Consider the following 15,437-nt stretch of genomic DNA (forward strand, 5'->3'; position numbering starts at 1 on the left):
CAGATTTTTAAAGCATTTCTATTTATTTATATGCTTCACTATTTGAGTTGTTGGCTCTGGCTCTGGTAATGCTCACAGGAAGTGAGAGAGGCAAAGCACAGAGGAGCCAGACTTCAACCGCAACACTTGATTTTTTGAAACACATTGAAGTAAAATCTCACGTCATATTAAGAATGACAAATTACTTGGGAGGTGAGAGCAAATAAACATGTTCTTCAACATTAAAAATAAAATGACAGTGACTTAAACAGTGTAGTGCTGATCTGTGGATATGAATAATGCACCTGTACAGTCGACCTCCTCAAATACAGCTGCTGCTGCTTTGGTCCATTGATGTTTTACAGTATCTTATAAGCTGTGTTCCCACATCCTTCAAACACCTCCACCCTTCACCTTCTATTCTCTCCAGCTCCTCCACCTCCACATCTTCACCCACTGCCGCTGACAAAGAGCGACAACTTCCCAGACAAGGGCGTGTCTCTTTCTCTGGGTTTCTGTGAGCACACCGACCAGGAGAAATATCATAAATAACCAAAAAATAACTTGTGAAGAGCAAAGCATTCATAGGAAACCAAAATATACTGAGGAGTTTTTATCTCAGACAAGCTGGGGAGGTAAACATGAGCGTGTTGTTTGCAGTTTGATAACAACCCATTGTCTTTCCAAATTTAACAGACTGTCAATCTGGAGCTGCAAACACACAAACCGCCTCCTGCAGCTTTACCAGATTCCTTTAATTACGAGCTTTCCACACACATCATATATCTTAACAGGACCAATTGTTTTTCCTTCATCGGAGAAGCTTGAGACCTCCGGGTGATGATGAGCAGAAGGTAAGCTCTCAAAGTCCTTTTCAGTCTGACAGTCAGGACCCAGCCCTGAGGGGAGGGGGGGACCCTGCTGAGGGTTTCCAGTGCGTGTCTCAGATCTGACTGAGAGGCAGGAACTTCTGGTAGTAGCTCTTGGTGACGTCAATCATCAGGTCCTGCGTGCACTCTGGGAGCTCTCCTGAAAAAAGACCTGAGAGAGACACAGATTAAAACAGGTGAAGACACACAGGAGGTGGAAGGGGACTTGTGTGTATGTTGGCTTCATGCTGACCAGGGCATCCAGAGAAAACTGTGAAAGGTGGCACCACGGTCTCAGGAGGAAGCACTGTGTTGTCTAGGATCTTGCAGCAGTCCTTCAGCACACAGCGACGGCCCTGAACGCAGCACACACAGTGGACAAACATCTACTGAGTCTATGTGTCATTTGTGCAGTGGAACATAACCAGTGGTGCTGGTGGTTCAGAACAATGTAGAGCAGCAGTTAAAAATGAAACGGAGCTGATTGGGTTTGTACACAAAGTTTGAATTTCGATACATGTACCAAGAAATAGTTTTTAAGATTACAAGATGTTATGACGTTGATAAGAATCATTTTTAGGATCTATACAGCAAGTGTCAATGTAAAGTGCTTGGACTTAAATTAACTTGTTTAAGACAGAAACTCATCCTTAACATTTGAGTGTTTGACACCCTTTGACATCTCTAATGAGCCTTTTTCCTTTTTTATACATATGCTATGGAGCACTCAAATGAAAAATAACTAATCAGACATTTAAAACATTTGTTAGTGAACAATTCACAGAGTTCTGCATCTGTTTCACCACTTTACATTCAGCTCTTCCTCATATTAGCAATTAGAATGAAATGTAATGTGACTGCTGGAGCCAGGCTGCTAGTCAGCTACACTTACATTAAAAATCTAATGATACGTGTTTCTTTTCATATTCCAACAGAGCTCTGTGTCTGCTCACTGAAGCTTGTCAGCAGTTTCTTGTGGCTCCGATTCATCTGAACATGACTAACATGTGACTGTTTCACCAGAGGCAAGAGACACTGAGCAGATTGTGTCTCTCTTCACGCTCTCCATTTTCTGTCCTGGTTGTATTTCTGTTTCTATCCCACTCACTATGACACAGTTCTTGCCGATGTGGACATAGGAACCGATCTGAGCTGCGTTGACCACACAGTCCTCCTCGATGAAGACGTGGTCTCCAATGTGCAGCGGGAAGAACGCCACTCTGAAGGGAGACACAGAGAGGTGACAGAGTTTGAGCAATCAGGAGTAAAACACACTATATACAATATGTACACAAACAGATCACTGGTTACTACATCTGCAACATACTTGGGTTGCAGCATGCGAATACTGCAACCAAGCAATATCACTAATGCACACGTGATGATTGAGGTTTGAATCATACAGACAATAAAACAACATGTTTGTATTATTTGTGTTAGGAAGCAGGTGTGTTTACCCTTTGCTGAACTTTTTGAACGGCGGTCGAATCACACTCCGGCTCTTCACCACGCAGTGTCTGCCCACCCGGACATTAGCCAGGTCTCCTCTGATGATGCAGTCGTTCATGACAATGGTCTGGAGGACACACACACACACAAACAGACACACAAGAATATCATGTTTACATCCCAATACAACTATAATCCAGCACTATTCGACTGATCAAATCTAAAACATCTATGTCTCTCTTATCTGATTTCACTCACTGCCTTGACTTGAATTGTATTATTGTGTTTATACATGCTGTGTTGCAAAGTGTATTATCACTATAAACCAATGGCAGCAATGTTCACTGTACTGGTCCCTTACTTTCCCATTGAGGACGATGTTTTGACTCCCGCACAGAACCGACTGTCTGCTCACTTTGTTCCCGGAAGCCTGAAACACAAACACACACACAAACATCGGTTAACACGTGTAGTTATATATGTCTCTGTGTGTGTTTTATTTCTGTCTCATCTGAGCACAATGAAGGTTCCAGTGAGTCCAATAACACGCCCTGTGCAGCCGCCGCTAGCCACACAGCTAGCGGCTAGCAGGCTAACACACAGCTAGCGGCTAAGAGGCTAACAACTAGTGATTACCGTCTCGATGTATTCCGCTTTGTTGTACAGAAGCTCGGACAACTCCATGGCTCCGAGTCGGGAGGAAAACACGAGCCAGCGACGATTAATCGATCAAAACAAAATCCTCTATGGCATCGATGTGTTCGGGATCTTTTCTGTGAGACGTCAACTGACTGCGATGGCTGCGTCCCCCCCCCAGACCCGAGGAGCCAAGTGCAGAGTAATCGATTAATAAACCCAAACTAAATAAACTACATTTGTTCTTTTTATTCTGAGGATGATAAACAGTTAAATACAGTATTAAACTATCCTGGTGCTCTAAGACATAAGGCTGCTTAAAACACAAGTTTATACACTTGCTTTCATTTGATGTGTTTTTACTGTGTATTTATATTACCTTTATTTTGCTCGTTCATTCATTTGTATTGTAATATTAATGCCTTTATGTGTTAACGTTTTCGTGTGACATTTTTATTCATATAATGTAAACACTACCTTATTGCAGATTACGTAAACGTGGTGTTCTTGCCTCCTGCATCGTAATAACGTTGTGATTTATCTTATATCTGCGTGTGTTACTTTGCTGTCAAACCACTTTGTAAACTCTATTTTTAAAAGGTGCTATATAAACTAAATGTGTTGCTATTATCATTAATCTGTAGAATTATTCTGCGCTCGATTGGTTTCCTCCAGCTATTTAGCACGTTCTTGTTTTACTTTTTATTAATTAAAAACAAGATAACTTTCTTTATTTGGAATAAATATATTTGCAGTAAATGACTTAAAGTGTAAAGAAAGTTAACCAAAAAAAATTAAAAAACACGGAAGGAGGATAAACACCTTGTGTTGTGCGCATGCGCGCCGCGGAGCCCTTGACTCTGCTTCTTCCCCGCGTTGCATGCCGGGAGCTCCAGTCACCTCTCTCCGTCATGGCGGCCCGTGTCCTGACGCAGTGTCTCCGCTCGCTGTCCCGGCCCTCGCTGCGGCTCTGCCCCGGAGCCCCGGCGCTCCGAGCCGCTGCTGCCGGCCCCGCGGCGGCCCCTCACCGGCCCGTCTCCTTCTCCGCCGCCGGCCGGAGGCCCCGGTGGCTCGGCTGCAGCCCGGTGAGTCCCCGGTCACCCTGAGCCTCCGTGGGCCTGTGACCTACCGACGCCTTTCAAATGTGTCCCGGTTCACCTCGTGTGTCCCGGTCCCGCGGCCCCGGGGGGACGGTCCGGTCGGTCCTCAGTGATCATCCACCGGGAGGTCGTTTAATCTACCGACCGGGAAACACGTCGTTCTAATGCGGGCACATTAGCCATGTTTTGTTGTTTGCTAACGAGCTAACGAGCTAGCGAAGTTGACTTGAGTCCATGGACACATGTGTTGTTTAATTTTGTGTCTGCTGCACTTTACAATCGTTCCGGATACAGACAGACAACCGTCACACAACAGACACACAACCGCGTGTAGACAGTGTGTGGGTCACTCTGCTCAGCTACGTGAAGCATGGAGCTCAGATTGTAAAACCGTGTAATCCTGAGAGGTTATTGTGTTGTGTTTAATGTCATTGGGAAACATGATCATTTGTGTTGTGTGTGTGTGTGTGAGTCAACGGAAGTCAGGCAAATAGTTAAAGGAAAACACCATCTCAGCTAAAGAGTAAAAACTACAGAAACACAACAGACACACACTCCTCTGCGATCAGATCCCTTCATTATGGAATTCACAGCTTCTTTTAAATTTCCTTCTAACAAAAATCTTCCAGCTTTTACAGATGATTGACATTGACTTTTTATTATTAACCTTGAGAAACCCTATTTATCAGATTGTTGTGTTTCCTCTGCACATAATGGATCATTTTATTATTAATCAAGTTCTTTGTCACGTCGTTAAGAATAGATCAATATAACTTAAGTGTATTATTATGAGCTAAGTTTCTTAACAGACCCTTAGAGCACAGTTTGGTGTTAGCTCTGTTTCTGACTCTCTCTCCCCCCCCCCAGGTCTCCTCATTGGGCGTCCTGTGCCGACAGTATGGTGACCTGCCCCCCCTCACCATAGAGACCATCAAGGGTCGCGTCATGTACGTGCTCAAGCTCTACGACAAGATCAACCCTGAGAGGGTGAGTGGGTCCTGACCCTAACCCAACACTTTGACCTCTAACAGGGACTGGATGGTTGAGTGTCACTATCGTTGTGTTTGCGTAATTTATGTGTTGATTTTCCTGCTCCTCAGCTGGTGACATCCTCCCACTTCATGAAAGACCTGGGTCTGGACAGCTTGGACCAGGTGGAGATCATCATGGCCATGGAGGACGAGTTCGGTGAGTGACTTGACTTTGACTCGTCTGTGCAGCAGCTGCTCGCTCAGGAATCTCCCGGTGGAATTCTACAAATTGACGGTTTAGGGAGGAGCTTTGAAAAGTAGAGATGTGCGAGTTACTGCTCTGAAAAAGGAAATTAAAAAGCAGGTTAATTTACTTCCGGGTCAAATGACTCAGGTTTTAATCAGCAGTGATGGAAACACGCTAATTTGGCAAAACAGCGAAGAGTCAATCACATCTTTAGCCGGTTTAACAGGACTCCATTTGTACATTTTATTTCGGGGTGTGCTGCCTTCAAGTGCAGTTCTAAACATTAAGAATAAGAGCCGTAGTTTGTTGGGTCTTTTCCTCACATTGTGTGTTTCTTCTTCCTCAGGCTTTGAAATCCCAGATGCAGAAGCAGAGAAGTTGATGACTCCTGAGGAGATTGTCCAGTACATCGCAGACAAGAAGGATGTTTATGAATAATCAGTTCCTATTGGTCACTACAGAGGTTCGTCTCTCTCGCTTTACAACACACACACTCTCCCTTCCCCCGTCTCTCCTCATTATTTAACAGTATACATTTCTTTCTCTTCCAGAGTTTGACCCCAACAGGATCCACGCAGGAAGTACTTGTGAAGCAGACGGACGCCACATTTCCCACTTCCTCCCTCGTCCGCTCTTCTGTCTGTTGCAGGCATCGTTGGCGTCAGCTGCCGTGTCTCGTGTTTAACTGTATTTAATGAACATGTGCTTTAGGAGAGAAAACAAAATAATACACAAGGTTATATCACACGTTGGATGATATTTGTTTTTTGGTTCCGATGTATAATTTCTCATGAATAGATCAATAAAGACACATGAGGTGTACGTTTGTGATGTGGCTATGATGTGTGAAATCTATTGTGCTGAAACAACTCCAGTGGGCAAAGTAACTTATGTACTTGCAAAGTGAGAATCAGAATTTGTATTTTATTAAGATGAAGAGAGTAACATGTTTAAAGAACGGTTAAGGCGGGTAATAAAAAGGCACACACGAGTGAACTTTCCCAACAAACAATAAATAAGATAAGTGTCTGGAAAGAAAGAAGTGAATACTACATTTGTCCAAATACATCACCTTTAATGATAAATCGCTCATTTACAATCAGCTAACGAACAATTAAACTGACAAGCTGAGCAAAATTAAATTATTGTGGACAAGAGGTAACAGTAAGACGGGGAATAATGTGTACAATCTCTTAAGTATGTTTGCAGAACTGTAGATGTGTAGTTTTGAGGAAGAGGCCATTTGCTGAAGGATGGGTGGGAGTTATGGTTAATGTAGGATGCAGTGTTCTTACAGACGGACCTTATTCAGGCCTCTGCTGCTTTCATTTGGATTCTTATATTTTATCTTTCTTATATATGGTTTTAACCAATACAATGTTTGCCCCCTGCTGTATCTATCAAACCCCTCCATCTTAGTTGATGGGATAAGCGAATAAACACATCTCTAAAAGATGGTTTCTAACATTTACGAAAGTTCGGATCTAATTAGTTTTTGATGATATAAAAACAAGTGGAGACGTCATGTTTGACAGCTGAGGGTCAAGCGTGTACATTGATAGGACCTGGATCCCACGGTTGCTTCTGCGAATGACGGAGCTCAAAATCCCCAAGATGGCAGTGTTCATAACCGGGATGTTTTCAGCATCACTCCTGGATATTTGGAGGACTTCATTCCATTTTATTTAGTCTATGCTAGAAACAAAATCCTGGAAGTTTAACCGGCAGAAGAAACGTTTGATTACCTTCACAGATTCAAGCTTCTCTTACAGTTTCACCAGGATGAGGAGAAATAAGGAGTCCAGGACGTGAGCACAGTCATTGTTAGTCTTTTATTGAGGGTTGTACCCAAGTTATACAGCTTTGTATGCTGGCTGCAGGAGCCAGAGGGTTACAAACAGTAATCAGTATACGAGTACAGCCAACAGAAGACCTACTACCTACTACTCTACACCTTAGTACAGATTCTCTTAAGAGCACTAAAATCCAGAAAAATAAGGAGAAAAAAAATACATAACAAACCAAGCAACAAAAGGAGAATAAAGAGTAAATGAAACCAAAAATAGACAGACAGCATCAGAGGAGACATTCATTATTAGAGCACACTGGAGTTGGTTTTCTATACCTTGTAATATCAGGCGTCTTCATTTTTGTCAATTCTTATACCCATACAAATAAAGATTGTCCTTCAAAAAGTGCAGTTTCCCCCCGAAAGTTTAAGATAAAATTCTTTGATGACCAGAGGAAGACGTTTGAAAATAAAAAGGTACTTCCTGTGTTGTTTGTACGAGAGGAAGACTTCGCCCTCTCATTGATTATAGACACTGTACGTTTATATTTCTCATATATTATATAGTTTCAACAGTCTCCCAAAGCAATGTGCATAATAGGTTTACAGGTGAATCCAACTACACACTGTGGATTGATAGAATCTCTATAAAAAACATTGTAGTTGTGTAAAATTTGCAGTTTCCACGGGCGCCGCCGCCCCTCAGCCTATCGAGGGGCCGGCGAGCTGTGGAAATAAAGACATGGACTTTGCAAATGTTAACCTGTCCTCCTCTCCTGCTACAACTGGCCCGGCGGTTGCTAGGTAATAAAGGTTTTTTTCAGCTTTTTATTATTATTAGTACGATTCAATGATGGCACAACATGTTTTTGAGGAATATTATTGGGAATCCCATCTCAGCTGTTTATTTTTAAAAGGTTTTTCTGGTTTTTATTTAAAGAAAGCAACAAAAAAAAAACAACCCAAGGTGGACATGGAAGCCTGGGTTCAACACTCCACTGCATAGTCTCTCTGAGCAACAACCCCCCCCCCCCCCCGTACTGTTCCCACCCGCCCTCCCACATATCACCCCGCCCGCCCCCCCACATCTTTGTGCTGGTTAGACTAAAGCTTTTCAGGGTTTGTTTGTGTGTTTTCATACTAAATGTAAAATGACAAACAGCAGATTCTCACAGTTTTTTTTCTCTTTTGTTTTTTGTGTTTTTTTTTTGTGTGTTACAAAAAAACAGCCTTCGCGCTTTTGTTCGACAGTAGGAGCCGTTGGGTGTGTGTTATGATGTAATGTAGCATTTGCTCACAGGATAGTTAAGTCAAGAGAAAAACAAAAATCACATTATTTTTCTTAAATATTAAAAAGTAGTAGAGTATCACCAGCCAGCTTCCCTCCTCTTTCCTCTATCCTAGCTTCCTTCCTTCCTTCCCTCCCTCCCTCGCCTGGCCCTGTCGGAAGCTGCTTGGCAGCCCTGGGGATTGTACATTGCTCGTGGTGGTTTTCACTTACTGAAAAGATTTTCCTCACATCATCCTTTTGCAAATGACATTTTCTTCAAGCATTTAACATTGTCCAGCTTTTTAAATACACACACACACACGCGCAAACACACAAAATAACAAAGAAAAACTCAATAAAATCATCGATCCCTTTCCTTCCCTCTTACCCTCCCTCCTCAATTTGGCATGATTCTGTGTTTGAACACAGTTTCTGTACGAGACTGGGTTTTCACTCCTCCCACACGCACACACTGAACAGTAGATTGGACGACAGCTACAGAGAAAGATCAAGCTGGGAACCAAAAGGTAACGTGAACATCAATGGGAGGCGGTTTACAGACATTGCTTGTCCCTTCTCTAACAGCAGAGCAGCCTCCTCACAGGAGGTTTCAACTTCTCCCAGATCAGCACTAGGAGAGGAGCGCTGCCAAAATCAGAATGAACGAAGTGTAAAAGAATTCCATCGAGAGTGGAAAGGGAATAAAGACCATATTAGAGTTCACTCCCCCTCCCGACCTCCTGTCAGTTTTGTTTCCCCTCTCCTGTAGTTAAGCTTAGGAGTCGGAGAGGGAGCAAAGAGGCAAAGTGCAACCCTGTGTCCCTGAAGCGCCCGGAGGAAGCAGCTGATCACAGGTCGCCTGAGTCACCGCGGGCAAACGAGAAGCCTTGTTTCAGTCGGCCTCAAGATGCGAGCATCTCCACGGCAGCGGCAACCGTCTGTCACCGTGACAACCAGGCACAGTCAGGACAGTAGCAGAATACTTATTCAAAATACAATGAGCAGTGGTTGCTTTATTTCACTTTTCCGCACAATGGCTCCATGTTTTGAGGCTGATCAGGGGCCGGAGATCCAGGCTCCGGTCGCCCTTTGTAATTAAAAACCGTTTGCAGCTACATTCTGGCTCAGCTCAGGCGGCGTGGTCACCGCTCTGACCGGCCCGCCCGGCCAACAGGGAGAGGTAAACCTGGAGAGGGGGACAACACCCCCCTCACCCTTCTCTCACTCCCTCACCGGGATAAACAAAGCACCATCGTCTCTTTAACAGCAGACACACAACTTAAGAACACTTAGCCACACACACACAAGTTGTGAGAACACTCCTCTACAGGGACCCTGCTCTTACCTGGTGTGGAAATACCCAGGATGCACTGATAACAAATTGGAGAAGTGAATTCTCTGAGTTCAATCCGAGCTGCTTTGAGCTACAGATGTTTCCTGGGCCACCGACTCATCTGACGTCCTCTTCAAGAGGACCAACACTCATTCAGTCTCAAATCAGCTGAATTTTGTCCATAAAGATTCACAAAGCCCACAGAGAAACGTTAGAGTCAAGGATTTGGGTGATTAGTCTGGAACATGCTGCTTCCTTCAGGCTTGAAGCAACATTCGTCTTTGCAAAGGTAAAATAATGTTTGTATTCATTTGCATATGGTGCAGTAAAGTGAGGTCCGATCACAGGCACTGTGACACTTGATGCACATGTGGAGACACATTCTGCAGATTGAGTTAGAGGCCAGGGAGTGAGCAGGGCCACAATGCATCCCCAGCCCCCCCCCCCCCAACCCTGACATTAACCATTACAAATAAATGTCTAGCCTTTGCCCAACAACAGTCTGAACCCTCAAACAGCCCTTTGAGGTTGTGAGGACTGACCAAAATGTGCTCACAACGATGGTTTCAAACCTAAAATTTGTCCACACAACCATAGAAAGACATGTACACACAACCAGACACACACTACCCTGTCACAACACTGATGCACCCTCTCCCTCAGACAGACCTGAAAATTCACACAACAGCGCCACCGTCTGTCCGACCGGCCTCTCCTCCAATCCACCAAGTGCAAAATCCAAGGCTCCTCAGTTCATTTTGTCAAATTAAGTTAACTCAAAACAACAAATGACAAACATGGTTCAGATGTTCCACTTGCTAACAGTCGTTAAACAAGACAAAAACACATAAGATATATTTATATATTCATATATAGTTTAAGCAAAAAAAAAAAAGATCTGGAATTAAGTAAACTAATCTTTTGTATAATTGAATTATTTGGTAGAGAGCAGTTCAATACTGGCACACAACACTGTCAAGTCTGGCTAATACTCAAGGTTCTGTCTCCCTACGTAAGCTTTGAAGTTGTTAAATATTCACGGCTAAACTTAAAAACACAACTAAAGCCAACATGTTTAGTATTTCTGAAATAAAAACCAATATTGAAGAGGGAAAACACACACGCACACACACAACAGGCTTAACACAGGATAATTACACGATGAAGAAAAAGAAATTAAGGTCCATGGCTTCGCTAATGCTGACTTCTCGTGCACGCACTCTCTGAAGCGTTTGTTTTTCCCCGAAAAAATTGTGCATCATAGTTACTAAACAATCACTGGTATATATGTAATTCTGTAATTCACACGTGTATTTCGTTGACAAACACTGATGGATCTACATTCACGCTAAATCGCACACATGACCACGACTCCCGCACGCACGCACGCCGACCCCTTCGCCCGCGGCGGGAGAACTCACGTCTGCCAGTACAGAGCATCCACACACACACACATCCACACACACATCCAAACACACACGATTCATCAGATCAGGAACTTCAGATGAGTACCCCCCCCTCCCATCCCCACACCCAAAAGGAAAAATAAACAAATAAAACATTTCAACAATACAATCATATTCTATTTGTAAACAGGTAGAAGCCACTTGACTTGTTGTTGCATCTTCGGACACAATTAGGATCAAGGCAATGAAATGTGGACGACTTTTGCACTGTTAAAAATATTATCTTCAACCAAAACAAGAGATTTTTTTGAGATTTTTTTCTTCTTCTTTCCTTTTTTCAAAACACCATTTGTGGCAATGAGAGCGATTCAAAAAAAAAAAAAAAAATTATAATAAAGGAAAAAGAAAAAGAAGCAAGTAATATTTGTCATTTTTGTTGTACTCGATGAAACATTTAAAACATTTTGAGACACGGGAAAAAAGGAAGAAACAAAAAAACAAACGCCTCTCAGTAGGCCATGTGAGAGGCTACAGTATGCATAGATACAGATTCGCCCTTCTCTTGGTTTTTAAATCCGACAAGAAAACATCTTCCACTGACAATCACACACTCACACAGTTAAACACTCCCCACTTTTGATTTTTTTTTAACATCAGTGGAGTGGAGGAGTGGCGGAAGAGGAGGAGAGAGGGAGCGTTGAGTTTTCTACAGCTCGCCCTCCACAACCCCCCCCAACATTAGGACCCCCCCCCCCCCCCAAAAGACAGCATATTGAAAGCAGTGTGTTGAGCTTCTCCAGCTTAAAGCAGTTATTTGGCAGAGAATTTTTTTTTTTTTTACAGACCTATACATCGTTTTCAGTGCTAGAAGTTGGATTTTCCTTTCCTACAAGGAGTAGTAGTTTTTCTTTTTATTCAACTACAAGGGGGGGAAAACTGGCTTGATTTCCTGAGAACCATTGCTGGTTATTTAGCAGACAAAGAGGAATAGTTCAAATAACCAACGCCATGGCCAAAAACACTGATCCGAATTCCCAGAGTTACAAAGCATCATCTTCATCCTCAGTAAGAGTGTAAATTTTTTCTTGTTTTTCTTATTTTTTTTTAAAGGTTTTTTTTCAAGTTTTTTTTAAAAAGGATTTTTGAATTTTTTTTGTGTATTTTTTTTATTTTTGTTTATTCCATCTTCTCTTTAAAATGAAGAATGAACACACGTTTCGCCTCCTAAGTCTTGTAAACAAGAGGTTGCGGTGTGGCACCTCCAAAACATTGAAAGCCTATTCTGAAAGTGCTGTTCCCCACCCTGCCCACTAGGGGGCTCGCGGGAGGGCTTGCTAGATAGACCCCGCCCCTATATTAAGGTGGGCGGGGTTTGCTAGTCCCAGCTGCGGCTACAGTCCTTTGCACTGCAGAGCTCAACGTTCTTTAGTTTTAAAACAAAATTGGTGCAATACTTTTTTTTTAATGTCACTTTTACTATCACCAGATAATCCTCCTAAGTCAGCTTTTACTCTTCTTCTACTATCTGTTGATCTTGAACTCCACGACAACGCAGTAAGGTAGGCGTGCCAAGGCAGAGAGGAGCGCACACATACTCATTCACACACGCAATCACACACACACACACACACAAAGTACTTCCACACACATGCGTGTGCACAGGTATACACACATACGGTAAGGACCTCAATGAGTAAACAGCTACACTGGAAAAACTGGCTGCTCCCTCTATATTGCAGATTATATATACTGAGAAAAAACCACATTCAGTGCAAAGTTAAAAAAGCTCATACTCCAACATTGTCAGCAAACAAATGCAAAAAAGAAAAAAAAAACAAATAAAAAGAATTGGAATTCAAATAAACATGATGAATGAAACAAAAAATATATATATATAATAATGAGCTCGATTGAAGCTTTTTTCGGTCTGAAAGAGCACTACCTGGAAGCAAATATCCATCTGTTCACATTATAGAATTGGCCTGCATGATTCAAGTATTCCGACTGATATGTTTTTGGGCTAAAACAAAGTGGACATATGTGCAGAGAGAGAAACGTAACTTGTATTCCACAGGGAGACCCCGTTTTGTTGAATATCTTGTAAGTGAGAAAGAGTCCAACTAGTGCCTTTGTGTTTTTAACTACTTTTTTTTTTTCATTTTCTACTGCTGATTATTGATAATTCTCTACTGACCCTTCCCCTAGCCAGTTTGATTGGCAGGCGGTTCACATGGAGTCCCCACCCCCTGTCAGGTGATCCACCGGGAGGAAGGAGCTGATTGGAGAAGGGCTGCTGATCCTCCCTGCCTCGGTGCCACTTGGGTTCCCCCACAGGCTACTGGAATAGTTGGGCCCGCCCCAGAGGGAGGAGCTGTGTAGATCGCTGCTGTTCCACTGGTTCGGTTCAGGAGCGCGGCTGGGAAAGGGGTGAGACTGATCCATTCTGGTCTGAGGGGAGCCGATGGCCTGCCAGCTGGAGGAGGGAGTGGCCAATGACTGCCCTTGTGCAAAGAAACGGTTGATTTCCTCCTCGCTGGCAAACTCAGCCAGAATAGTAGTGTTCCCCAAAACACACCTGCAGAGAGACGCCAGATGAGAGTGTGAGTGTTTGTCTGGAGTTTCTAACCATCATGTGGCCACGATTCACGATCAGTGAGTTTATGTACATAAGGAAACAAGTTAGTCACAGAAATCAGAGAAACACACTTTCCCTTGTTGAAGCAAATCTGTGTTTGCATGAAGTTAAACAATGAAACTTTCCTGCCGCTGATATCTTCAGTAGTTTTAGAATTTTAGAAATGTTCCTAAGTGGAGACCAACTGTGTTGACCTATCATTTGTTCTGCTGTCATATAAATATCTTCCTGTTTGTGGAACTTACATGTGCAGGCTCTTCTGGGCCTTGGCGGCCTCGTCCTTGGTGCTGTAGCATACCACAGCGTTACCATGTGGCAGGTTGAGGTGGAATGTGATCAGAGGGCCGTGCTGCATGCACAAGGTCCTCAGGGTAGAGCCGTCAATCTGAGGGGAAAAGAAACATCCAAGGTAAGTTTTCTAATAAATATCCTCACTTGAATTCTTGAAGTATAAAAAAGACACTCAGTGTAAGTGTTATATTCACGAGGAAGTACCTGAGGTGTGAGATTTTTCAGAACGAGCCATTGGGTTCTCGCTGAGCTGCTGCTGCTGCTGCTGCTGCTGTCACCCCAACTGGAACCTGCCAAAGCACATAGTGTGAAATTATTATCAGCTGAAGCAAGAAAAAGTATCTGCAAAGGCAGTTGACAACACTTATACAAACTGATGGTGTACAATATTTAAATGCAGATAGTTTTTCACAAGCTCTCACCAGGTGTGTATCTGGACTCAGTGGAGCCCCAACCCCCCATCCTCAGGGAAGAGGCATCCCAGTTAGAGGAAGCAGGACTGGGCTTCTGGCTGGTGAGGCCAGGTGGAGGTCTGGAGGGGGCTGCCACGGACATCGCCTTGGGGGGCAGGGGGACCTTCCACAGCTCATGGGCTAGGGAGGAGTTGGACACAGGACCGCCACCGGGAGACCACTTTGACTCGCTGGGTCTGGCTGCAAGGTGGAGAGCAAAATGAAACCGTTTTACACCTGTCCAGACTACTTTCACAGATCTGAGAGCAGTCTGTCTCAAACACGGTCAAAGGAAACAAGACGTCTCTGAACTACATACCTGAAGTGCTTTGTGCTGTACTGGTGAGGGAACCGCTGTGGCTGGAGGCACGAATGGATGACCAGGCACTGTTAGAAGGCATCGTGGTGTTCAGTGATGAGGATGGCCCTGGGAATGAGGAAGACGAGGGTTAGTGTTTAGGTTGCAGCAGCAATAGCATCCTCTAAAATCTAAATACTTAAATCTTCTGAGGAGGCACATTACATATCCCTTGATGAAATGTTGTATTGTAGAATAATATAAGGTTATTCTCATGAGTGAGCTACCGTTGTTCCTGTCCCTGAGGTGGTCTGTGTCACGGACGGTGTTGATGGAGAGGTTGTTGATGACACTACCGGGGGTCACATAGGGGTCAGTCTCAGGGTCAATGTTAGGGTAACCTTTCCAAGGCTCGCCGGGCCGGAACTCTGCACACAGACAAGCAAATACACAGCGATTAGCATAAGCTAAACACATTTTCTGCTCTTCATGTTTGAGCTTGTGAAAGCAAGTCTACCTGGGGGCCAGGCGACAGTGTTTCCAATGGGCGGGGGGGAGTTGGCACGGGGTGGCCAGCCATCGCCCACCGAGCCCATTGATTGGCCGGGAGGACTCAGGGCAGATGGGCCAGGAGACAGGAAGTCATAGAAGGGAGAGTCCTCCAGACGCAGCCCAGACGACATAGCACCTGAGGGACAAATACACACAGACG

The 15,437-nt window shown here is 43.8% G+C and overlaps 3 protein-coding genes across 4 annotated transcripts in view; 1 reads left to right on the top strand and 2 right to left on the bottom strand.

Annotated features, from left to right (window-relative positions):
* On the bottom strand, window positions 1-3,096 carry dctn5 (dynactin 5). The gene is made up of 6 exons (XM_061089505.1): window positions 2,934-3,096; window positions 2,659-2,727; window positions 2,306-2,424; window positions 1,957-2,068; window positions 1,102-1,204; window positions 1-1,020 (listed from the first exon to the last, which is right to left on the bottom strand). The coding sequence occupies exons 1-6, from the start codon at window positions 2,979-2,981 to the stop codon at window positions 923-925; spliced, it is 549 nt and encodes a 182-aa protein (XP_060945488.1). The 5' UTR covers window positions 2,982-3,096; the 3' UTR covers window positions 1-922.
* Window positions 3,097-3,816: 720 nt separating this feature from the next.
* Window positions 3,817-6,073, top strand: ndufab1b (NADH:ubiquinone oxidoreductase subunit AB1b). The gene is made up of 5 exons (XM_061089508.1): window positions 3,817-4,018; window positions 4,901-5,020; window positions 5,134-5,221; window positions 5,598-5,714; window positions 5,803-6,073. Exons 1-4 carry the CDS (start codon window positions 3,845-3,847, stop codon window positions 5,687-5,689), a joined length of 474 nt encoding a protein of 157 aa, XP_060945491.1. The 5' UTR covers window positions 3,817-3,844; the 3' UTR covers window positions 5,690-5,714; window positions 5,803-6,073.
* Window positions 6,074-11,811: 5,738 nt separating this feature from the next.
* LOC133022634 (trinucleotide repeat-containing gene 6A protein-like) overlaps window positions 11,812-15,437 on the bottom strand; it is a 30,141-nt gene continuing 26,515 nt past the window's right edge. For both annotated transcript variants that reach the window (XM_061089484.1, XM_061089483.1), the window contains exons 20-26: window positions 15,243-15,413; window positions 15,013-15,153; window positions 14,747-14,854; window positions 14,398-14,628; window positions 14,180-14,265; window positions 13,930-14,069; window positions 11,812-13,624 (exon numbers count right to left, since the gene is read on the bottom strand). In XM_061089484.1, coding sequence (XP_060945467.1) covers window positions 13,276-13,624; window positions 13,930-14,069; window positions 14,180-14,265; window positions 14,398-14,628; window positions 14,747-14,854; window positions 15,013-15,153; window positions 15,243-15,413 — 1,226 coding nt within the window. In that variant the 3' untranslated portion in view covers window positions 11,812-13,275. The remainder of the gene's footprint in view (window positions 13,625-13,929; window positions 14,070-14,179; window positions 14,266-14,397; window positions 14,629-14,746; window positions 14,855-15,012; window positions 15,154-15,242; window positions 15,414-15,437) is intronic.

Source organism: Limanda limanda, chromosome 17 (genome assembly GCF_963576545.1).
Source record: "Limanda limanda chromosome 17, fLimLim1.1, whole genome shotgun sequence".
In the NCBI taxonomy this organism is placed as follows: Eukaryota; Metazoa; Chordata; class Actinopteri; order Pleuronectiformes; family Pleuronectidae; genus Limanda; species Limanda limanda.

Bases quoted from the DNA above. Each gene is read 5' to 3' on its own strand.
- dctn5 (XM_061089505.1), bottom strand. From the start codon at position 2,981: ATGGAGTTGTCCGAGCTTCTGTACAACAAAGCGGAATACATCGAGACG. The intron at 2,728-2,933 runs GTAATCACTAGT...TTTGTGTTTCAG, and splicing joins AAGCGGAATACATCGAGACG to GCTTCCGGGAACAAAGTGAG. The intron at 2,069-2,305 runs GTAAACACACCT...GTCTCCCTTCAG, and splicing joins TTCAAAAAGTTCAGCAAAGG to AGTGGCGTTCTTCCCGCTGC.
- ndufab1b (XM_061089508.1), top strand. From the start codon at position 3,845: ATGGCGGCCCGTGTCCTGACGCAGTGTCTCCGCTCGCTGTCCCGGCCC. The intron at 4,019-4,900 runs GTGAGTCCCCGG...CCCCCCCCCCAG, and splicing joins GGTGGCTCGGCTGCAGCCCG to GTCTCCTCATTGGGCGTCCT. The intron at 5,021-5,133 runs GTGAGTGGGTCC...CCTGCTCCTCAG, and splicing joins ACAAGATCAACCCTGAGAGG to CTGGTGACATCCTCCCACTT.